The 25,581-nt window shown below is 39.4% G+C and overlaps 2 protein-coding genes across 7 annotated transcripts in view; one reads left to right on the top strand and one right to left on the bottom strand.

Moving 5' to 3' along the window:
* The window catches only part of SLC25A21 (solute carrier family 25 member 21), a 272,319-nt gene extending 269,875 nt beyond the window's left edge, over positions 1-2,444 (bottom strand). For both annotated transcript variants that reach the window (XM_088145363.1, XM_088145362.1), the window contains exon 1: positions 2,065-2,444. In XM_088145363.1, coding sequence (XP_088001489.1) covers positions 2,065-2,131 — 67 coding nt within the window. In that variant the 5' untranslated portion in view covers positions 2,132-2,444. The remainder of the gene's footprint in view (positions 1-2,064) is intronic.
* A 4,724-nt stretch (positions 2,445-7,168) lies between these two features.
* The window catches only part of MIPOL1 (mirror-image polydactyly 1), a 183,837-nt gene continuing 165,424 nt past the window's right edge, over positions 7,169-25,581 (top strand). The window contains exon 1 of one of the 5 annotated variants that reach the window (XM_088145359.1): positions 7,169-7,611. Coding sequence is in view for 3 of the 5 variants with exons in the window: in XM_088145357.1 (XP_088001483.1) it covers positions 25,079-25,145 (67 nt within the window). In the remaining 2 variants the exon portion in view is untranslated. Of the gene's footprint in view, positions 7,696-24,998; positions 25,146-25,581 lie in introns of those variants that run through there. The other 4 variants (XM_088145360.1, XM_088145357.1, XM_088145361.1 and 1 more) reach the window with 4 other exon arrangements.

The following is a 25,581-nucleotide window of genomic DNA, read 5'->3' as shown; positions in this document are numbered from 1 at the left end:
CTACAGAGTTGGGGAACAATGTCACCCAGCTACAACAAACATTTGAATCTATTTAAGAAGCTCCAAAGTTGCCAATTTTTATTATCCAATTAAATAAGAGACCTAGAAATGTATTCAACAATTTATTAAACTAAGATCTGATAACATGATGTGTACATGCAGCTTGTCACCACCCCTTTTGTGAATAATCCAAACCACCAGCCCATGGAGAGTTAGACCAAAAATATGTGCATTTAAACATGGTTTTTTCATCAGGCCTGGGGATCCCCTGGCAGCAGGAAGCCCACATGTTGGCTGCACCGTGTATAACATTCTGATTTTAACCCTCTCACTATCTTGTTCTTATTTATGTTTAATTATTTAATTGTTTTAAGTGGTTTTATAATATGTTTAATTGTTGGTTTTATTGTACACCACCAGAGTCACCTTGTATGAGATGGGAAGCTATATAAATTTGATAAATGAAATGAAATGAAATTTGGAGATGGTTTAAGGGACAGATGCTCAAGCCACCCATTCCTCCCCACCTTAAAAGTTCCTCCCCAAATAGGCTCTGGCCTCACCTACTTTTTGGAGGGCAACTCTTGTCATGTCATACAAAGCCTGATGCTACCCTCAGCTTGACAGAACTTAAACACTCCTATCCTATGGACTATTGAAAATTAACCTCAAAGTTTCATGGTGCTACATTGCTCTCCACCACTGCATGAAAGATACTTTTTAGAAGTGGGACTGGGGAACACCACAGTAGCGGATCTTCTATTATCTCAGGCCTACCTGGCTCTTGTTGAAAAGGGCAGGTGAACTATATGTCTGTGTGTTCACGCTCAGATTGTTATCAGCCCTCACTTCACCTTACTTTCCGGATGACACAGCTAACAGGCCCAAACTGGGAAAACAGCATTTGTGTCCCAGAGACAGACACTGCCCTCCAATCCTCATCAACAAGTCTTAACTCCAACTATCAGGCAACATACAGCATGTTATGCATTCTAAAACATGCAATGGAATTGGAACAGACATAATGCTATAGCTAAGTGATAAAGCGCATACACTTCACAGGGAGCCAATCTCTATCACATGCAAGTAGGGCTGAGAGAGCCCCCATGCGATACACAGGAGACCCATGCAAGGAGCTTCACCTACTAATGCCCGTTTACCTTTCCTCCTACTAAATCCCCCCTTTAATCCATCTCACAGTTCTGCAACTATGTTTACCTGTCATGGATAGCTAGCATCTCCCCACCTAGGAACCTCAGTGCACCCCCTTCCTTCTCCTTTGCTGTTCGATTCACAGCATTTGTGGCCCACCTTCCACAGCAAAATCTTCCAAAAGAGTTACAGTATGTTAAAACATAATATTATAGTACAGTGCAACATACATTCTAATAATCATTTATAAACACAGGTACATAAATTAGACATAACGCTGCACATAGCAGGTTCAAAGGATCTGGGTTCCAAAACTCCGGGCTATCACTAGATCGCAGAATTAGTTTTATGTATACTATCGGCGACCAGATTTTCGCAGTCCAGATCTGGTGGCCTTAATCATTACAAAATAAAATACAATCTCTAAGTCACCGGCTTGCTGTTTTAAGAAAGGTAACCCTTAATATCAATCCGCTTTCAACTACCTACAGAAGCAACTAACTCCTTTGAGTAACTATCAGCAATGCATCACGCTACAAACCCTTTTTTTTTTTTAAGTTTGCTCTACAAGACACGTTTAGGGGAACGCTCCATCCACCTCCACGGAATTTACTTTGGCGTACACGTGTCGGCTCAGCCGAATAGAGCAACGGGGCCAGGCGGAACGCACAGACATGGCGCGCCGCCGCTCGCCGCTCGCCGCTTGGATGCACGGAAAAGGGAAGGGCGGACCCGAAAGGCTCCGGAAGGGGAGCTCGTTGATTTGAGGAGGCGGGCCTAGCTCGGCGCAGAGCCGCGAGGAGAGAGACGCTCAAGTGGGAGTGATGCTTCGCGGCCCCCGGAGAAGCGCCCAGGCTTCGGGCCAGCCTGGGAGGTCCAGAGGGCGCGCGGAGATCGGGTCGGCAGGCTTACCTGCGGAGCCGCCAGCGAGGATTTGGTGCGACGCCTCGTGCCAGAACTTCCCGGGTTTCGCCGTCATGGTCAGCCCCCCGTGTGGAAGGAAGAGGAGGCAAAGCCGCGCGAAAGCGCTCCGCGCAGCTGGGGCTGGAGGAGGAGGAGCAGCAGCAGTAGCGGGGCTGCCACTTCAAAACTGGCGAGCAGGAGCGCCTCCTTTAGCGCGCGGGTGAGGCGTCCCCCCGGGCACGAAAACAGTAACTGGGAGGAAAAGGGAGGGAGCAGGCAGAGCAGAGCAGAGCGTCCCCTGCCCCCTCGCAAGGTGCGCCCGCGGCTTTCCTTGCTCCAAAGCCCGCCCGGCCTCCTCGGCCTGTAACCTTTACACTGAACGGCTAGGCTCTGTGCCAACACTAGTCCAGTGGCTGGAGTTTCCGCCCTGTGAAAGCAATGAGAGACAGAAGGAAGCGCCTTTCTACATCCCGGGTCAGGAGTTCTTCATTTCATAACGTCAGGACGGACCCGTTTAGTTGCTTTTTTTTTTTTCTTTGTTTCCCGGAACCTCGGAGAAGCCAAGTAAGTCCAACTTAGGCGGACTCGGAGGAACGCTTCTGGAGGATGCTCCTCTCGTGTTTTGGTAGGGGGAAATCCAGGTCTAGGAACTCTACCACTGTAAATCATTTTTTTCACTAATCTAGTGCCCCCATCCAGTTGTGCCAAAATTCAGTTCCCACCACTCTAGTCATCATAATTGTTGGATGGGGATCTTGGAAATTGTGGTTTAAAAATGAGGGTGCATGTTACAGAAGCTTCCACTAAATTGTTTTACCCTGTAAACTGGCACAGTAGCAGCTGTAAATACCCTACTTCTACAAATAACCAAGTATGTCCTCACTCCACTGAATGTGCTCGTGTACATCCACCTTGCTGCTTAGCAAACTCCCTATCCCCTATACTTGTTTATGTTTTTAAAAAGTGTTTAATTAAAAATAGGATGCTGCTGGAATACTACAAAGCATAATGCCAGCCTTCCAAGTCGTCTTTACAGCACTGGCAAGAATGTTTCTGAGCTTCCAGTGGATCTCCGTTAGATTACAAAAAGAAGTTGTTCAGAAGTCTGTCCACCTGCAAAGAAAAAGAATCAAAGTTAGCAGGAAAAGCACAAACACAACATGTTTTCACGATAACAGATGTGCCCACTAGCCTAGAAATATTGGAAACCACTGGACTAGCTGGTCCCAACAACAGTTTGTTGCTGGGCTGCTTTTGCAGTGAAAAGACAGTACCAAAATCAGAGAAAATTGTGTCACTGAAAATTGCTTACAGTCACTCATGCCTTAGTTGGCTTCCAGTTGGATTACTGTGATGCGCGCTCCATGGGTCTGCTCTTGAAGAGCAGTCAGAAGCCACAGCTGGCCTAGAATGCAGTGACTTGCTTAGGCACCCCTGGAATGCTTCTGCTTTGAGAGCTGAACCGGCTGTCACTTGGCTTCTGGGCGCAATTGGAGGTCTTGGTTGTCACCTTTCAAAGCCTTCATGGTTCAGGGCCTGGATATCTGCAGGACCACATTTTCATAGTAACGTGGACCTGCCCAGGGCAGGCTCAGTCTGAGTCCCTTTTCTCAGGAACTGCCATCTGCAGGGACCTTGGAAGCGTGCCTTTCAGTTGCAGCTGTGCCCTGGAATGGCCTCCTTTCCTGGCTTTTAGAAAGTCTATTAAAGCATGGCTGCTTCCCCAGGCTCCCTCTGGAGAGGAATGGTGTTTCAGTTTTTAGTCTGAATTTATAAATATGGCAAATTATATGCCACTCAGGGTTGGCTTTGATTGGGTTAGGGGTCTTGTCCATATGGACTTCTGCTTATAGGCTTCGTGTCTATTTTCCTGTATCTGTTTCCTTGAAACTGAACCCTGAGAGTTTGAGGTTAGTACTGTACTAAGCATATTGTGTGAACCTGGCTATTATGGTTTATATGTCACAAGAGGTTTATCCTCTGCTATGGATTTAGGAATCTTTTATGCAGCACCAGAGCAATCTTAGTGGAAATAACCCAACAACTCCAGGAGACTACCAATAGATTTTAAAAGCATTATTTTAGCCACATAGGCAATTTTTCATTCACTCTGTCAGTCATTCATATCTTACATATGAAAGACTTAGTACCTGGCCAAACAACAAAAAGGTATGGGAAGTTCTCTTGAGCGCTCTTTAAGATGACCCTTGATGAAGTGGAAGATGGGACTTCAGATTTCTCTTCCCTCCAGCTCTCTTTTATAAGCAGTGTTGGATTACCTCAGCTTGATTGCCGATAAGATAATACATCAAAGCCTGGTGGTCTTCCATCTGATCAAGATGTCCTCTTCCATGATTGTTGGGTGACCATAGGGAGTATAAGAATTTTATTTTAAAAATGATTCTCAAGAATTCTCTATCCCATTATAGATGGCTTGGGACATCTGATATCTTGATACAGTCTTGCACATGCTTGCTTTTCAGGTCTCTTCTCCAGTGCAACCTCTAAGCCCTTTATTGTCTAGACCAGTGTTTCTCATCCTCATCAGCTTTAAGATGTGTGGACATAGCTGGCTGGGGAATTCTGGGAGTTGAAGTCCAGAGAAACACTGGTCTAGACATTAACTTACCCTATATTGTAGCATGTAAGCTTACTTATGGCTGACTGCAGGAGAATGTGGTCTGCAAGATATTGGGCCATATAGTGATTTAGGGCATTAAAAGTCAGAACCTGTATTCTGAATGGGATGTGGAAACAAATGCCATTGTGGCTAATAGAACTGTGCAAAACATGTTGACATTCCTGGCCAAAAGGCTGCTTATGCACTCACATGCAGACAGCTGGGGAGTTTTTCAAGCAGCTTTGTTGAGCTTTTTACATAATGTAGCAGCTGCTTTAACTCTTCGGAGAGGCTTTGCTCACACCAGCATGCTTCATAACTACCCTTTCTGAATGCTTTGCCTAGCTCTAATAGCTAATGAAGCAGGGGTTAAACATAGTGATATAACTAGCCTCACTCTATGCCAGGGGTTCAACTGCACCAGCTGATACAGTGGTTAAAGATATTGGACAAAAACTGTCAAAGTCTTCTGTTTCAATCCACCCTCACCTTAGAAACTGCTTGAGTAACTTTGGGTCAGTGATGCACTCAGTGCAACCTACCTCACAGGATTATTTCAGTGGGAATTAAAATAAAGTTGGACTCTTAGGTAAGCTGCCTCAGGCTCCTGGAGAAAAAGTAACATAATGGTGATAATAGTAATAAATTGTTAACATGCTAGGTCTTGATGACTTCATTGTGGCTTAGCATGCTATATAAATCCAGGCTTTGTGGTTTGTAAATTGAGGTTAAAGCAGCGTGTGAACCCTGCCTATCATGGTGTATTTAATAAACAGTTACTAAAATAAATTGATTTAGTGTTGTGTGAATCAAGGCTCTGCACCCAGCTTCCACATGTGATTCCTTTTTATTTCCCAGTTTGAGAGGTATGGTTCCTAAGCTCTTGTATTATATTCCTCACATAATGAAATTAAGGCAAGAAGAAAAGGACAGTTATGCATTGGGTGTTCAGGGATGGTGCTGTGAGAAACCTTGAACAGTGAAGAAAAACAATAGATAGATATCAGGAAAATGTACTTAAGCCATACACTTATGGATGCAGATTCTTCCCATGTTTAAATGTGTGGCTTGTATTTTTAAAAATTCTTCATATTGCCTCCAATTTCAGCCAGGGTCTGCCCCATATTGTCATTCTTTATTAACTTTTTCAAAACAGCTACAGATCTCTTTTTAAGGCTTAGGAATATTGCCAATCTGTTACCTGGCAGAAAAAGAAAAATAGGTACGAACTCAATGGAAACTGATATGCCTACTTGAGAGGTACTTTACTCTTGGTGTTGAGCCATAAGATCCCAGCACTATCATTTGGAACTGTAGATGGTTGTATTTAGATTACTTCTCTCATGCACAGCTGTACAAAAAGGCTTTCAAGTTATATTCATCTTGTGGTTGCTCCAAGAAGCCAGCCGTTCCAGGGCATCAGTAGGATGTGGCTCTGACAATTTTTTGCATGCGGCTCCTAACCACCAGCAGGGATGCTTCCATGCAGCAAAACCCAGAGTACAAAAAATGATCTTTGTGGTGGAAAGCTCCACACAAATTACTGCTTTGTGTAACCCTTGGCTACATTCCCTTTCATAGCTATGCTTTCCAGGAGTTACATATTAATGGATGAACTTTAGTCAGCTGCTGAGTAGATCTGCAGCAATAGGTCTCCTACAGGCCAATCATGTTTTAGAACCAGTAGAGCAAAAATTCCTTCCGCATTGTTCTGTGGGAGTTCATCTATCCCTTTAAAATCAGCCCCTCTCTCCAGGAGCCCCGTGCTTTTCTTTTCAAGAGCAACTTGGCTAAGGCAGTATTTCTCAGCCTAGGCAACTTAAAGATGTGTGGACTTCAACTTCCAGGATTCTCCAGCCAGCATGCTGGAATTCTGGGAGTTGAAGTCCACACATCTTTAAGTTCTCTAGGTTGAGAAACACTGGGCTAATGTATCCCTGCTCCACGTGGACTTCTGTGCATCAGACTGAGTACAGAGGCAGAAAATTAGAGGCTCGGAGTCTACTTTGAGATGAAACCTGGATTCTTTTTCCCTTTCCCTATAAAAAGTAATGAGAGCCAACCCAATGGAGAAAACCCAAGTTTTAATTAAGAGAACAGGACCTTGATACTCAGGAAATAGTTTTTTATGAAGGAAATTGTGTGTGTGTGTTAAATAAGCTGTCAAAACAATTGCTACGCCCATACAGTCAGCTATGCCTTAGGAAGGCGTGGTTGGCCCAGCTCCGCAATTGCGAAATGTCCAGACTTACTGTGCCTACAGGCGAGACTCAGACTGGCTAGCGAACTATTATTTCCCTTGTCGACAGCGGGGAGAACGTTTTGAGGATGCTAATTGGTTGGTGATTAGCCAATGGCACGTGTTCTTCGCCCCTCGCCTAAGATACAGGCACCAACCCTGGGAATCTATCAATGACAGTACAGCTGGTTTGGTATGTTAGCATTAAGTCCCACGGGAATAAAGTTAACACGCCGGATCAATGAAAGATGAAGCAGGAAGAACGGGAAGTACCGACATACTGTTTCGGTCTCGGGAGGGGTGACATCAGGCTACGTTGTGTGTTTCAGGGGAACACTGGATTGCCAGGGCTTTGTGAGCCGGTATAAATTGCAAGTGAGGAAAGTGCATCGTCTTCCAAACTTATCCCATTTTCCCACGCGGAGGAAGCCGCTTAGGAAGGGGATGGGGTGGAAGGGAATGAAGACGCTCCTGAGCGTGCGTGGAGCGAGGAGCGCTACGCGCATTTCTCCGGCTTTTCCTTCCCGGCAGATCTCATTTCCGCCGTAAGGGGGAAAAAAATTAAGGCTCAACGACTCCGGAAGTCGATGGCTTGAGTGAATCTATCGATTATGAGTCGGCTGCTGGTGGCGTTCTGAGCCGGCGGGCGAGCAGGAGGAATCCCTCACCCTTCTCTGGCGCGCGCTTGGCCCGACAGGTAAACCGAGCCTGGGACGCGGCTGCGTCGCGCGCGAGGTCTCGAGCGTCGCCGGCTTTTGAGGCGGGCATAGCGCTGCTGCGGGTGAGATGCGAGCCCTTTGCAGAGCGTAATGGGTGGGCGGGCGGGCGGGCGGGCGGGGGGGGGGGGACCACGACGGCTACCTGTTGGCTAATAAAGGCGCAACCAGTACTGTTTTTTTTTTTTTTCTATATTTCCTACCCCCCTTTGAGGCTTGTCTTCTGAAACGAGGTCAAATGGGGTCAGAAACACAGCGGCAACTTAAGTTATTTTAGCACACCCATCCTCAACTTGATATGCTGTGCAGTTCCCATCATTCCCTGCTAGCGTGCTTCTCTTTGAGGGATGACGGGAATTGCCGTGTGGCACTTAGGAACTAATCAAGCTGATTTATTTGTTAGATTTATTCCCCTCTCTTCCCTCAGGAGCTCGGTGGTAGTAGCAGCAGCTTGATTGCATGATCAGCATGGTTAAAGAACTGTACAAGGAGATATCCCTGTTCTTCGTTATCTTCCATTTGAATTTATCATTTATTTTTATTTATCATTTATCATTTATAAATTTATCATTGAATTTATCATTAAATTCCATTTATCATTCCCTTTTCCCAGCTTCACTCACCAAGAGAATTCCATAATCCATAATATGTGTTAACTGGAATGCCTTGGGCATCTCTGCCTATGCGGATAGCATTTATTTACTTTTTTGTCCAGTGCATTTGGACTAGGTCTACAGAACATGCCGCTGCCTTGAAATGATGAATTCCACTTTGACAATTGTGATTTGGCAGAGTTTATTATTATTCTGTTTGCTGTTTTCTTGTCTTATATCTGTGCAGCAGAGAGCTGTTTCAGGATGTTATAAAACACCTCTGCATCATCTAAATTGGTCCCAGCAGCAGCCCATAGGAACTGTCATGTCACACTTAATCCTTACATTGGAAAAATAATCAATTGAAGTTAAGTTTGTCCAGATCAGTGCCTTTTAAACTTGGCAACTTTAAGATGTGTGGACTTCAACTCCCAGAATTCCCCAGCCAGTGCCAAGTGTGAAAAACACTTGTCTAGATATTCTACCTCGTTGACATATTTGTCATCCCAGATGCTGCTTGAAAAGCCCCTTCTAAATGTAGTTTTGACATATGGGAGTAGATCACCATGTAGAATGTCCTCACAGAGGGTGGTGATTAGCATGTACCATGATATTATGTTCCCTGGAATTACACACAACAATCTGTAATGTTAATCATTTTTTAAAAATTATTTGTGTCTGTAAATAGACACTAGCCCTCTTCCAAATGGTGGAAGTTACTTTGATTCAATTAGCCTCTAAGACTACAATCCTGTACATATTTCTCTAGAAATAATTTTTTTGTCTTCTCTTCTGTTCTTTTACCTCAGAGTAGCTATAGGATTACAGTAGAAGAGAAGAACAAAAGAGAAGACAAAGGCCTTTTTTTAAAAAAGGGAAATTTGGTTGTTAACATATCACAAAAAGAGAGATTGAGATCACAGGTACTTTTAAACCTTTGACAGAAGATGTATTGCCAGAATAAAGTTTAGGTTCCCACTAATTCAATTTGAACAGAACTTGTTGGAATCATCCATCCATCCATCCATCCCTTGGTAATTCAGGTAAGAATCAGAATTTACTGTGAAATAGTGGCTTAGTATAGTCTTTCCCAACCTGGTGATGGACTTCAGCTTGCATAAGCACTCACCGTCCTAGTAAGGAGTTATGGGAACTGAAGTATAATACTCCTGGTGTGAACATAGTTATGGAATGCTAGAATAATGGTTTGTTTTCCTTCCCATGTGTATGAAATGTTGAAGGCAAAAGTAAAGTCTCCTTCAAGTTCTGCTCAGCTCCCAGTAAATGCATGGATATGCCATATAGCTTTCTTGGCAATATTATGGAAGTGGTTTGTCACTGCCTTCTTCCTATATCATCTTTCAACTCTGCTGTCTAATCTATAGTCCTAAGATTTCCTAGTGGTCTCCCATCCAAGTAACAATCAGGTCTGATGACTGAATTTTTTATCAACCAGTTGACCGCCACCTGTTGTAGCAATGGTCAGTACTCTCAAATAATTAGTGCTAACTTCAGATATGTTAGCCTCTGTGATGGCAGAGGAAGGAAGGAATTTGCCTGGATATCATGTTAGACAACCAGCTGTGTGGATGGTACAGCAACCACTCTTGTTGTGGTTTTGTTTGCTTTGTTTTATTTTCTGCTTGGGGATGTTTATTGGAAATTAGATGCCAGTTTCTCTGGATATTTCCCATTACCTGCTTTAAAATGGGATGTTTTCAAGATTTGATGTTTCATTTTTTATATTTCTCTAGTCAGAGTAATCCAGAGTTTTGCTTCCATCATCTAGGATTAATATGAGGAAAATTGCAAATTAGTTCAGCAGTTAGAGAACAGAATTTATTTTTTACTAATAGCTAAATTTTTCCAGTTATTAAAACTTTCCAGTTATTAAATAGATCATAATATCTGGAAATCTAGCATTTTATACTTCAAGGCACATTGTATTGTTTACATTACAAGTGCAAATGTCCTTCTATTGAGGTTTTTATTTTCATTGCCCTTTCACAACCCATTTGACCCTCAACAATCTCCATCCAGATAATAGGAGGGTGGAGTGGGGGTAGGGAATGCAGATCAATAAAACATACAAATACAGAATTTAAAATACAAGAACACAATAACAAAATTTAAATTTTTAAAATTTAAATATATATAAATATAAAATTTAAAAATATAGAACAAAAAAAAAAAACCTTAAGAGAATAATGAGAAGAGGATATCACCTGGCTTCTGCAGCCACAGCTATTGCAAGAAATTTGGCAACCTTTGTAGTGGTTCTCCAAGTTAGGTCTTGCAGAAGGAAGATTGAAATTTCTTGATCAGAAAGAAAACTAAACTTTCTGATAATTAGACTTATAAATGCCAGACACCATGGATGTACAATGGGCAATGTAGCAATACATGGGTTACTGATTCCACCTCTGTATCTGAGCAGAAGCACATACAATGTGTTGTATGGGAGAATAGTGCATTTGCTTATAGCCTCCATAATAGGTAGGGCACCAATTCGAGCCAAGGTAAAAAGTCCCCCATGTGAGATATTTATTCAGGATGTTATAGATATATATTTCGTACCTAAGTTTAAAGACCAGTCTTTCTACATTTCAATCTGAATGTAAAAATTCATGAAACAAATCAGTTTTAAATTCATCTAGGAGTGAACTATGTAAAAGAATCCATATCCAAAATTTAAATAATAAAAGCCACATCTGTATTACAGATACACCCAGCAACTATTGATCAGACTAGAGTGCCCATAGTTTCCAAGACTACAGAGTGGGCAACCTATTGCCATTCAGATGTTGTATCTCTCACCTTAAGCGCGTGGGCTGGAGCCATGGGAATCATGATTCAGGAACTTCAGGAAAAGCAGGCCAGAATTGTGGAAAGGCAGTCAGATATGATCTTTTAGTTAAAACAAACCAAAAGGACACATGTTTTTAACTCTTTTAAGAATAACAGATAGAAATAATCTTCGGTTTATTGGAAGAGAATTCTATGAGGCATTGGCCAACACTGAAAGAAAGCCACTGCTACCTTAACAGATATGTTAATGATAGGCTAGCAAGTATGATTCCTGACAATGACCTAAATATCCAGATAGATTCCTAAGGAAGTAGATTGTCCCTATTTTTGGTAGAAAGAAAGCTGAGTGAGAAGGATAGATTATTGGGGGAATGGCATGGTTGGATTCCTGAAAGCATCACTGTTCTGGTAAATACTGTCATAGGGCCAAGAAGTTCTAGATCTACCTTTATTTCTGTTAACTAATATTCTAATAGATCCGAGGCCCATCAAAGTTGTGCAAGTCCCTCTTTTACATGTTTGCACTGTGATGCTCTGCGGTGGAGTTTGATTAACGATGTCACTGCACATACTCAAATGTCGTGAAAGTACGTTTTGTTCCTTACTTGCTGGCAGAACAAAAAAACCAGCCTTGCCAGCCCAGCCAATTACTAGATGAGAGCAAACTGGCTGCAGCCTGCTGCTGCTGGCCTTTTTTTTTTTTCTGGCAAAGAATAATCAAAGTGTCTTTATTTATTTATTTGCTGCTCTCTGCTTGTTTTTTTGTTTTTAATTTTCTGGGAATCAAATTATGTCAATTGACTTCATTGGCTATAGTGCAGATACCCATTGGATTGTATTCACTAGTGTCCTTCCATTAATGCAACTTTCTAAAGGAAACTTGGGGAATATCCTGGAATGTGGAGAAATTAAATAGAAAGGCAGGATATACATTAAAAAATAGAAAAGAATAGTAGTAACAAAGAAGTGCAAGGAGCTATATAGTCCCATACATTGAATTCTCACTTTTTTCTAAAACATTGTTGGCTGTTTCTAAAATAAGATGATTATTTAGAAATAATTCCTTAGTTTACATATCTTTTAAAGCATTCTAAATTTTATTACTGCAAAAATCTAGTTTATGACCTTTGAAAAATAAAAATGCAAAGCATTCTAGGAGAAAATATATAATTTTATAGATATTATGCAGGAGAAGTCCTTATTCCCAGACTAAATAGAACATACTTTCTCAAGAGTGATATTTTGCCCCTACTGTCTGTTTTTAGAAAAGCATCTCAAATGCATTTCTTTTAGTAAAGCATTGGCTTTTAATCTGCATTTCATTATTTTTGTCTGTAAACTGTTATTAGCACCTTGAGTACTGTGTTCAACTGAAAAAAACAGGGTGCATACAAATTAATAAATGAAATATATATGAATAATTCTTGGTTCTACCTCTAAAGTTGTTTCTTTCTTTTTTTTTAAACCTCTATATTAGCATTAGCCTACATGCATCTATGGCTGAATGGGATTTGAAACATTCTCCCAAATCTCTTCTCTTTTTTTAGTTTTTTTTATCCCACCTTTATTATTTTTGTAGGTAACTCAAGGTGGCGAACATACCTAATACTCCTTCCTCCTATTTTCCCCACAACAACCCTGTGAGGTGGGTTGGGCTGAGAGAGAATGACTGGCCAAAAGGCACCCAGCCAGCTTCCATGCTTCACTTGGGACCAGAACTCACAGTCTCCTTGCACATGTTTGGGGCAAAAGTCTGAAAAGGAGCTATTCAAATATTTGGGTAGAAGAAGTTATATTATGATAAAATTAACATTATTTAAGAGTAGCATTGCAGCAGCTAGTCCCAGTATCATTCTTGTAATTTTTTTTCTGCTCCAAACTAACTTCTGCCTATCCCTTTTGTGTTATTGTTGTTACTGTTTTTCTGTTAAATGTCAAGTTATCATATGCCAGAAATGATGCTCAAAAGCAAATGCATTCTGTATTAGAACATATTACTGAGAAATCTTTTGGTGCTTATACCTACAGAATTAATGAGAAAAAAGTATAAGTAGTATCTTTCTATCCAAGAGAGAACTAAAAGAAAAAAAACAACAAATTTATCATGGAGCAATAATATATTCCTAAACATACACTGACTTGCCTAATACAGTATACGTACTGTGACATGAATATGATTTAACTCTTACTCTAAAAATATTAATGACTTGAGCAAAGCAAGTCACATTCACCATCTATTAACCTTTGGTTTTTCTTTAAATAATACTTAGGGGGAAGGTTTACAGCAAATAAGAAAAGTAGGGGATAAAAAGAGGGCAGTTTGTCTCCATAGATATTAATATCATATACCACTAGAGGGAGCAATGTGCCAACAGTTTGTATGTACTGTAATAGTCCTGCTGTATGATCACATAACTGAGGTTTAGTTTTGAGGCTGACTTTTAGAAAATATTTTCAGGATCAGGGTGTAAAGATATTGTCAAAAAAATTAAAAATTTCAGGATACTTATATGAGTATTATTGGTTGAATAGATACTGTAAACAAAGATGAAATTGTATCTGCAGGGAAACAGCTTAACAGCATCAACAGGAAATGCAGTATGTTGCAAAGCAATATGTACAGTCCCAAGTGGTGTGGAGGAACATGTACAAATTGACAGAATATACCTGGTTTTGCACATGAATTACATACAGAATATACATTGCAAATGCATCATCAGCTCGCAGTGCTTTCACCAGTCCCAGTATAACTTGGGCTATAAAAGTGAAAGAGCTGTGTGGCATTCCCTGAGTATATTTGCAATTTGGCTGCATTTCTTGCACTTTCACAGTGTACAATCAATGCTTTTTTGGACATATGCAATCAATGATGCTTTTGGGGACTTTATTTTCATTTTGTAGATTCACGAAACACTGATGGAATGCAATAAAACCTCTAATGCAGTGTTTCTCAATCTCAACAACTTTTAAGATGTATGGACTTCAACTCCCAGAATTCCCCAGCCAGCATGTTGGCTGGGAAATTCTGAGAGTTGAAGTCCGCACATCTTAAAGTTGCTGTGTTTGAGAAACAGTGCTCTAGTTGTTTTCTCCTGCATGCCCTTAAAATCTGCTTCAGAGGATTTCAACATTTCTTGGAATGGATTTTTACAGGGCCAGAAGCACTTCCTGAAAGACAGGAACTTCTCAGGGAAAGTTACTCTTGGATTTCTGCCATAATATTTGCTTCTGCATATGGTAAACTTGTTACATTAAGCATCACGAAATGGCCCAAATATAATACAACATTAGTGATAGGTTTTTTTAGAGGCGTTAGTAAAGAAACTTCTAAAATATTCCAAAGAAAAGTGTCTTTGACCTGAGACTTAAGTAATTTGCATCTCACACAAAAACTAGGTGACCTAGATTTGACTAGCAGCATTGTAATGTAATTATCCTCCTGAGCTACACCTGATATCCCAAAAGAAAGGTGTAAAGTTTACTTTCAAAGGTTATGGATTTGGTTGAGTGATGTCATTGTGCGGCATACAGAACAGGAATCTGCAGAACTCTTCACTGATATTTATGCAAGTGTAAACGAACACATTCAAGCTTTAAGGAACAATGTTAAGCGCAAGGCAAGGAAAGGTAATGTTTTGACATTTGTCAAAGTGATTGAACAAAACAACTTAGAATTCTGTTGAAATAGTACCTTTTCCTTGTTCTTCTTGTCTTTGATGGATAAAATAAACTTGAGCTTCTTACTTGGATATTACTGGCTTGCAAAGATTTAGCTATGGATTTTCTTTTGCATTTGAACTTTGTGGTATTACACAACAGTTGCAAGGGCAGGTTTTAAGAATGGTTTTAAAAAACGGAGAAGGGCTGCTGCCTGAACCACAGCATGAAGATAAAAAATGAACACCTTCATTCCCCTCCTGGGATTGCTCTCCCTAGAGGAGAGGGCTCCTCCTGTTTCTCTCCCACCCATATGTCAGAAAAGTAGTGAAACTACTCACAGCAAATAAATTGCCAACAATCCCAGTAGATGAATGTTTGATATCTTTGTTTCTATAAGCTTGTAAGTGGTTGTAAATTCCTGCTTCTGTTTCCCCCTCTCTCTGTGTATCCAATCTAGCAAGCAGAAATTAGTGAAGCTAAGTGGGAGGATCTCTGAAGTCACCCCATTGTGCCACCCCATTTCATTCATGACCAGATTATAATGAGTTCAGAATTGTAGCCTAGCATATCTTTCTTCAGTGCAAACTTTCCTCAGAGGGTAAACAACAAGCAAACAATATTTTTGGCAAAATGCTGCCAAATATTAATCAGTAAAAATGTTTAGGCATGAATCCATCTCCGTGTGAGTGCAATTTCACTTTCAGAATTGAATTTATCTGTGTCTCTCTTAGACTACTAAAAGTAGAACCATCCACTTCTGATGGTTGGAATGGCATAAGATATAGCAAGAAATAAAATTGGCATCAATTAGAGACACTCTCCTTGTGGGAGTGTGAAGGCTTCCTGTTATTGTTATTGTCCACTGGTTTCCAAAATTGTTTGATGCCCAGAGCTTGACATTTTAATAAGGATTTTAAAGTGATCAATCAATATAAGATCACATTTATGTGCAGTACTAACCTTATATTACTTTGAAAATTCTTATTTAGTTTTATACAGCTCTTTTCTATCTTTTTTGATCCTTGGTTTCTTTTCTTTTTCGGTTGTACTTTTGAGCATCTGTTAAAATAAAAAGAAAAATTATTTGATATTATTTGTCTTGTTTTCTGTTTGGATTTCAAAGGTTTGTAAACTTCCTTAGCCCTAGTCATAACACATTTCTTAAGTTCATCCAAATGCATATGATGATTGTGAATGTACTATATTTCAGAACAGCTTTTTCCAGTGAATCTTTCAGAATTTGGGATATATAATTCCTAATCTGGAGGGTACAAGGTTGAGAGGCTGATTCATATATTTACTGTTATAAATTAAACAGAGACTGATACATATTTCACAAGATGGCAAGAACTAATGCTATTTAGCAGGGCTGCCTACCATGACCATACTGGATGTGCTGCTTGATAGACTATATCATTTAAAAATTAAAATAGCCCCACTAATTGGGATAGGCAGACTGAGTGGCTGATCACATGTCACTTCCAAAGGCTGTACCGCTTATGCCAACTACACCCAGTGTAGGAGGTGCCTTTAATGGGTATTTCAGACTGGTAGATCTTTCTTTCAAAATTCTTATTCTCCTGATTGAAACCACTGGAGAGATTAGTCATGCCAGATTCTGGGAGGCATACAAATGGGCTCCTTTTCACAACCTAGAATGTCTTTCTTAGGGAACATAAATGCTACCAACTTTCCTTGGGGACGTTCAAAGTTGGTGTTTCTCTCCCATAAGATTTTCTTTTCAAAGATCCTTTTGCTTTATTTATATAACTAAGTCCTGTTGAATTCTGTGGAACTAAGAACTAAGTCAACACATGTAGCAATGCTGTGCTGCTTTTAGTTACACTATAACTAAAGTTTGGGCTTTCAGTCTTCCTTTTGGTGAAACTGTAGTAGAAAAACAATGCTGAGATTATTTACGTGGTATCCACAAGCAGGGTCAAAGATGGCCCTCGCAGCATTGTGATCAAAGCCTTTTGTATGTGTGCTGTGGAATTATATGGTATTTCCTCAAGCTGAAACATAAAAAAGCCTGGATTCCCTCAAGGTTCAGCCTGAAGTTTAGTAATTTGGGGGAGGGTGTTTACTGGGTGAATTTAACCTTTTTTGGAATTCCTAAATGGTCTTCCTGCATTCAGTTCCTTCCTCCTCTCATCACCAGTTTTGTTCTCCCCTATTTTACTGTTTTCTTCCCTTCCTAACACAGCTGCTTTCTTACTCCGATTGTCAATGTGAGTAGTTAGAAACAATGGCTGGAAACAATTAAGATAAGGACCACTTAATTTAATAAGCTGGGTACCTTATATTACAAGAAATTAGTCTTAGTGTGTCTTTTGGTAGATATATATGCACACAAATACAGACAAGTGGGACAACAGACACATTCATGAAGGAGAGGGAAATCTCCAGGATTCGTTTCAGCTGGAAATTGAACATTGGTTGATAAGAAAGGACGTGTGGGCATTGCATCGGATTTTTGAATGCATTTTTTTTCTGCCACATTTCTTTTTGGAGTGGGAGCATCATCTTAATTTAGATATTTCCTTCCTTTTGGGTAAATGCAGTATTTTCTCCCCAACAGATCTGAATTTTTGCCACTAATGAGAGATTACAGCGCCTCTTTTTATTATATTTAAATGGCAACAGTTGAAGCTAGCCTACTGTATGAATAAACTCTGTTAAAATTTTACTGAGGAAAGCTTTAACAGATTCAAGGTAGTAGAAAAATTACTTTTAGTGCATCCTTGTAGAGATCCTGTTTGAAACAGATGGCATCCTATCATGTTCAGTAACTTATCTGTCATCATCTTCATATTATTTCTTCAAGCTGAACAGTTTCATCCAAGCTTGCACCTTGCTTTGTCAAACCACCAAGAGCTTCATAATATTGCCATCGAGCATAGAATTACAAAGCCTGTTCATCAGTTGTTCAACTGCATTTTCATTTTCAGAGTTTCTTCAGTTAAACACCTATGTTCAGAGTTTCTTCAGTTAAGCACCTATCTTTGTATGGGCATAGAAATCACTGACTATCCCCCAAAAATATTTTTTCCCATACTATGAAATCAGTTGTGGGTCATTGGTGCGATGCAGTTGTTATATTGGCAGCCTTAACCAACTTTGGGCCTTTCAGATGTGTTAAACTACAAACTCTCATTTTCTCCCAATGTCATGATGAGAAGAAAGAAGAAAGTGGTTGGGTTATGGGCATGCCATGGTGTGCCTGTGTAACATCTTTGCTATGTGAGCTGCCTGGATTAACAGCAGGCTGATGGGTACGATTCAAGGATTGGTTGTCCCCTACAAAGCCCTACATGCAAGATTGATGTCAGCCCTCCCAGGTAAACCAGACAGGAAACACAACTAGATGGACTAATTCTAAATCTCCCGCCCTCCCTATTTACCACCTGAGTAGTTGGGGGGAGGGTCCTTCTTAAATTTCTTTGTCTGGCCATTACTCTGTTGCAGACTCCTTACTCTTTTATCTGATCGTTCCCTAGGCAGCATCTCTCCCCCCCCCCCCCACAATCTTCCAAGGTCACCCTCACATATCATCATACCTGGTAATATAAATGCTGACATTGAAGCTGTTGATTTGCTTTGTTCGAATTATTTTTGGTGTGAAAAGAAAGAGGAAAGAAGCAGAAATTCCGTCCAGAGTAAATAAAATGCCTAAACTGTGACAAATGGGTGCATTCTCCACCACTCCATCCGATGTCTTTCAGAACCCCCAAATCAATTTGATGATGGTGTCATTTCAGGCTGCAGGAGATTAGGGGAAGAACAATTTGCATCCCATTCCTATTTCCACCATTAAAAGTGGCCAAAATATTTTTGCATTCTTTCAGTGATATCTTCTGTAATGCATGTTAAAACAATTGCTTTAGATCCCCTTCAGTATATATGATGGGATAGAACCAAATATGGTCCCCCATTGCTTCTTTTTGCAGACGGACAAGGATCCACCAAAGCCTTCTACCTGGAAGGAGAACATAAGAATATAAATTTCAGTTTATTTATGGTCAGGCTAAATGAAACACAGATCTCTCTTCATATTCTTGGGAATCTTCATTGACCATATCACTTGATTGTAAAAAACATTTTTGTATTTCTGCTCTGTTTTTCCTGTTCTTAATTACCAGTCCTGTTCCGCTCCCTGTGTAATACCTAGCAAGTTCTGGCAAAACTGCCCCCCTTCCAACCTAGTTACTCAGGAAATTTGGATGATTCAATGTTGTTTTCCCCCCTTTCCAATTTATGATTGCTTTGACTCAGCAGCCTAGTATTTTTCACATTTTTTTAGACTTCAAGATTTTAATATTGCTATTGGTTTGGAAGCTTTTCCAATGTCATTTATAGGCATTACAAGGATATTCAGTGAGTTCTGAGGTGAGGCCAAGACAAGGACAGAGCAAATGTCACTGGTTCTTATAACACCATGTCCCACCAGGAAAGAGTTTTCCTTTCCATATTGTGTGGTAAAAAGTAAGAATGATTGTGGAAATGTCTGATACTCCCTAGCTGCACTGAAGGTGACTGCTGTGTAAAGACACCACAGAGTACTAATTAAAATACAGTTTTCTCCTTGAAATGTAATTTGATCCATTCCTTTGCTGTTCTGATAAGGCTAATATTTGTCTCTAGTCTGTTTTTAGGGATTTGAAGTGATATTATCATCTCTGAAGGTTACTAAATAATAGAAGAATTATGACTCTATTCTCCTCTTTCCTGTCCCATTTATCTGTTTCATATTCTGAAAAGATGTTTTGCATACAGTGACAACTATTCCACTTTCTTGTGTGAAATTTTATAGAAGGTATAGAAGTTGGGCCAGCAGTCACGTTACAGAACTGTAGTTGAAAAGTCATTAATATTTCTGTTGTGAAGCCATCATAATTCTGCCTCCTGATACTTGATCTCTTTTTGCTCCTTTTTCCTTGGAAATACTATATCTTAATGGTCTAAGGTTTGCTTGTATGCTTTTCAACTACTATACTGGAATCTTAAGAAGGTTTCCTATTCAAGTTGATAGTGAAAAGATAACTCATCTAGTCGTTCAGGCATACATTTTCATTTGTCTTTCAGCAAGTATGGATATCCATACAGTACACCTCTGTGTGTGTTTGCCTTTCCTCTCACATGTCTCTGAATGTCAAGTGGTGCAAGTTGGCCCATCGATACATCTCAATATCCAAATGTTGCCATCCAACTGTAATTCTTTCATGTAACAGAAACAGAAATTATGTACTTATAAGGTGTACCTGTATTTCATTTGTCTTCAGATAAAATGCAGTTCCACTCCTGGGTCCAGCCTCTTTTTGGAGGGTTCTTTTGAGTACAATCAGCACAAGTGAGGATGAGCACCACCTTCTATTCAACCCATTATCCTTTGAGGGTTGAAAGCAAATTTATGCAAGAAAAAGTTTCCCAAACCTGCAGTTTACAATCAGTCTTTTTCAGGTTTTTGCTCCAACTTGTGGAGGGCACTGACAATTCAATTGATGGAAGAAGGTGGTGCTACCTTGTATTTAGAAAAAGAATATTTGGATTTGGCTAAAAGGTTAAACTGGAAGCATCTGCATGCAACACATGTTCACTATCACTGAGCTAAAACCTTTCCCTAAACTTTAAAGCTCTGCATACTTTGGAACCTCCATACCAGTTGGAATGCCTTCTTTCATCAGTATTTGCTCAGATCTACTTCCATAATAAGGCTTGGAAAGTGGTGACAGGTGGGGGCCATGACAGTTCCAGAAGAGTTTCTGAAGGGAGACTAAGATGTCCCACACATTGTTTGACATTCCTCCCAAATTTGTTGCGATTTAATATGTAAACTCCATTATATTAGTTATGCCACAGGTTTTTAACGGTATACTTTTGGTCCTATTTATTTAAAATATTTATAATCTGCTCACAACCTGGAAGTTCTCTTGGCAGATTTCAATCCATAAACAGCATTTCCTTTCAAATTAGCATATTTGTATTATATTTGTATTAGGTTTATTTTATTATGTTTTCAGTTCTAATGTACAGCAGAAAAATGTACTTTATGATGAGTTTGATGCAAGAAACTATTAAGTTATATAAATATATAAATATAACATAAATAATAAATATTTATGGAATTTTTCTGAATTTCTTTTGAATGCACTGATTTATTATGTTGATTGATTATTTGCCATCAAATTGGTGTTTTTTTACATTTTATTTTATTAAAATTAAATCACAAATACATTACAGCAGAGTGAAACAGCTTGATAGCTATATCTACTCTCTAACGTGGGGACAAGCATATTATTTTTAATAATTATAGCAGAGAGATATCAAAGATGGAGATTGGGGAAATGGTAATTTTGATTATGGATCTAAAATGCATAAAAAGCCTCAAGCTAATCAAGAACATATGAACACTGTTGTATAAAATAGCAAAAATTAAATTTAGGATCAATTATTAAATTACTGCAGAACCACATGCAATTCAAGTCTCTAAATGGTAATAAAACCAGCACAGCCATTGGTCACAAAACCCAACTTGGTAGGCATCATATTTAGGACTAAATTTGGCGTGAAACACTGAAAGTGGGAGAAAGAAGCCTACCTCGTACCATGTATAGGACCAGGATTTTTATTCAACAAACACTTCTGACTGAAAGTGTCCAATTCCAGTGCATTTCAGTTTGCTGATGCTTAAGGTGTCAATGTGCAGTTGATTCATTTCATCTTTCACTTTGTTGAGCTTTCCCATTTTCATGTTTGTTATGCTTCAGCTTCCCACTGTAATTCTGTCTTTGCACCTTTGGATTTTCTTTTCCTGCATGACAGCATCAGTGACTAGTAATTCAAAAGGCTTTAATTTATTTGCATCATAGACACCATTAATACTTTGAAAGATCTTCCCCAGTAGCATGTTGAGTACCATCTGACTTGTGGGGCCCATCATCCGGCACTATATCATCAATCAGTTTTTATTGTTTATCCATATGGTTCTCTTGGTAAAACAGATGAGTGAATTATCACGGCTTTCTCCCATGTGGTATGAAGTGATGCCTTTGCTATTGTTACTAAAATGGTCATCTGCTTCCAGACTCTTCCTATGTTGCCGCTGCCCAGTATAGGTGCTTGCTTGCTTTGGGGGCAGCTTCTGGCCTTCTGTGAGCCTGCTGGGAGTAGATACTCTTGGCATATATTCCCAGTATTCTTTGCTCATCCCTCCCACAAATACCTCCCTGCTCCAATGAGGCAGCATAGCAGGACTTGAATGGACTGAACTAAATATATTTCTGACCTCTGTGATGTAAGTTGTCTATTAAACCTGACCTTCTGACATAGATCAATTAAAAAATCTGCTTAAATGATAAAACTGGGGTAATCCAGACATTTTTTTAATCTTTGTGACTCCCATTCCCAGTCCCATATTTGCTTATTACAAATAACATCTACATGAAACTGCTGGGTGAGATCATCTGTTGGTTTGGGGTACAGGGTGATGAACCCTTTACATCTCTACCCTGGACTGTGCAAGTGAAGCTGCTGAGGTACTGATCCACTGTCTGTTCAGGTCTGGATGGGGAGGAACAGACTGCGGCTCAATCCTGACAGCTGTTTGAAAATGCAGCAACATGAGCAGTAATGAGTACCTCTTGTTGCGCCCATGTGTCACCACTGCTATGCAAGCTGCACTGGCTGCCAGTTGGCTTCTGTGCAATTTATAGTGCTGGTTGTTATCTTTAAAGGCCTTCAAGGCATAGGACCTGGTTACCTGAGGGACCACCCTTCTCCCATTGTTTTTATGTTCAGGCAGAGGGGATGGTGCTCCAGGTCCCTTCTGTTAAGGTTGCCTTCTTATGGGACCTAGGAAGCGTGCCTTCTCTGTCACAGCCCCTGCCCTCTGGAACAGAATCCCCCCCAGAGGTAATGGAGGGGGGGATTTTCTCCTCCTCTCTCCTGGAGTTCTAAAAAGCCCTTAAAACTTGGCTTTGGTCCCAGGCCTGGGGTTAATGTGTTTGAGGGAGCTCTGCCACGCTTTATTTTAATGGTTGCTTTTAGTCCAGGCTGTTTTGATTTGTTTTGTGTATGTTTTTAATTGTTTTAATTTAGTATTATATTTTGTAAGTTGCCCAGAGTCTGCTGGAGTGGATGACTATAAAAAATGCAAATAATTAAATACCCTACTGATTTCCATTGGCTTGGGAAAAATTCTCATGCCTATTTAAAATGTTATAATTTCACTTTATTTAAGATTTTCCCAAATTAAATCTTAAATGTTCCCCTACTATGGCACTGCTATTCTCAACACTGCATTCTGAAACACATTTGCTGCTCTATGCAGTGAGGAGGTGGGAGGTGCCAATGCAAGATACCGTGGCTGAACGTTTACAGGGACATTTTCCAGAGCCACCCAGCCAGAATCCTTTATCCCTAATTCCTCACATAACACAGGAAAAAGTCTAAGGTCCGTGTCAGTTACGTGCATTCATTGAACCACATATTTTCTTAGGTAAATAATTGTTGGGAAACTTAGGCAGCACCAGCCATGTGTGAGCTTGGGAAAATTTTAGATAACAGTGGGAATTCTTGATCAGCTTCAGACCTTCAGAAGTGGAATTTAATCTCTCCCTTTCTGCCAGGGACACGTTTTGGGGAAAGGTTTGTTTTCTGTCTGTTTGTTTTACAGCATTTCTTGTTGGAACCATAGGAGGGAGATAGTTAAGCTCCAATTCCCATGGTTCCACGATGAGTTAAGCTATGTACAGTGTGAAGGAACACACTAAGTTGCAAAGTTGCATTCACACAACCCTCTCTTGGTTTAAGAGTATACAGTATTTTTGTTTTAAGAAACCAAAATATCAAAGCTTCTATATTTTGTGCAGGTCATGTATTTCCCATTGCAGTCATGTGAATTGTGGAGGAGACAGCAGTTATGAGCATCTTTGATTCATAAGACCTCTGATGCCCTGCTCAGACTATACCCACTTTCTGAAAGATTTTGGGATCAACACAGAACAGAGCCACTTAAATTTTATTTATTTATTTATTTATTTATTAATTTATTTATTTTCATTTATTTTTTATATTTCCAAAATGCTAGACTCATGTAACTCTCAGTGCTGTACAAGAATATTTACAAACATAATCATATAACATACATGGTATAGTAATTACATTTTTATTAAAATTGTAATTAAAAATAAAATGTGACTCTTCATCTTTAGAACTCCCATTTTATTTTTATAGCATATAATACCAGCTCTTTTAAATTCTCTCTTTAAATATTTGTGATTTTTAAAAAAAGATACTATGAGCTCCCTGAAGCATCAAGCATACCCTTACACAATAATAATATACAAAATGATATGGGTGGAAGAATCAGGCAAGATCTTATTCACATCATTGATTCAATGTGGAGAGATTTGCAATCTAATTCTGTTCAGACCCCTGTTTTGATCCAGTTTAATTTAGACATAATCTGATTGTTTAAAAAAACTATTAATGTCTATGTGCTGAAATATGTAAATAGCCCAAATCAATTCTGTTGAATCCAATTCAATTAGATGACTTAATTTGCCTTACTGATTTGATTTAGAAAGCCAATTTAGTTTAAAAAATAAAATCAAATTACTTTTGAATTGAATCTTCAAAATGTTGTATGGGCCTATTAAAGTAGCTAATATAATAAACTTTAATTCATTTTTAAAGGTGTATAGTTATTGTAATTTAACAAAATTACCAAACTATTGCAATTTTTTCATTCTATTTTAATGTATTGCTTTCATTTAAATATTTTCACAAAATAAATTCTGATTGCCTCCAGCTGTAAATCTGCAAGATAATACATATTATTTTGCATATTAGTTTGTACAGACCACTTTCCCTTAGACTTGGGTACTCGAAGAGTTTAACTTTAACTAGGATAGGATTCAGCTAGTGAAGTGAAGGAATTTAACCCAGATTTGCAAAAGAAGGGACAATGCATGCCCACCACCTACTTCTGATCTCAGAGGATAGAAAGCAGATTATGAATAAAAATTACATGTGGGTAGATAGAATTATGAGTGAAATGGAAGTATTTAGAGGCCTAGAGGTCTAGAACCAGCATATTCAAAGGAAATTACAAGCCCTTTGAATGAAGCAATCTAGATGCTAATGAAAATTAAACATTATCTTCTGGGACATGCCAAAGAATTGCGTCCTGCTGATACTATAATATTTTGCAGTTGTTGAAGGTTCTGATTACTTTTCAGTAGCAGCCTGTACAGTCTGTGATGTGGTGATCTTAGATAGGAAAAAGGAATCTGTGACAATGATCATATTATCTGCCTCCATGAAAAGATGCTGCTGGTATGCAAGCTAATACTATGCAAATAAAGTCAAGTCATCCTATGATACGATGAGTTCCGGGGAAGGAGGAACTAAGAATGGAAATGGAATTGAACAGAACAACAACAACAAAAAAGGTGAAGTTCTGTATTGACTGTTGAGGTAGTGAAATAGCCTTCAGAATTGCAAGGAATGTGAAGAAAAAAAATCAATTTTTTATGAGATCCTGTGTCGAAACCTGTTACAAGTTAGAGGTGGAAATGGTATTCACATACTTGAAATATGAAACATTTGTTTTAATGAAGTGCTAAATACTTGCCTTTAACCTTTATCCTTAATGTAATGGAGATTTCTAATGCTGTTTTTTATAGATTTGTTGAACTTCTGTTGATTTCATGTTTGACCTTTTGATTTGCCAGCAATTTTTTAAAAAATAACTCTGGGGAAATGCAAGTCCTTTGGTGAAGGATTTTGTCACAACATCAAAACTTGGCATGAATATGAGTGTTAAGAAAACAGGCTGTTTGTTCCCTGGAGAAACTATTTTATAAGCTAACTGTGGTTTTATATGCA

This window comes from Python bivittatus, unplaced genomic scaffold, assembly GCF_059951505.1.
Source record: "Python bivittatus isolate LINGU-HERP-01145 unplaced genomic scaffold, Pbiv_v1 ctg000480_np1212, whole genome shotgun sequence".
NCBI classification, from domain to species: Eukaryota; Metazoa; Chordata; class Lepidosauria; order Squamata; family Pythonidae; genus Python; species Python bivittatus.
This window is presented reverse-complemented; position numbering and strand designations above follow the sequence as displayed.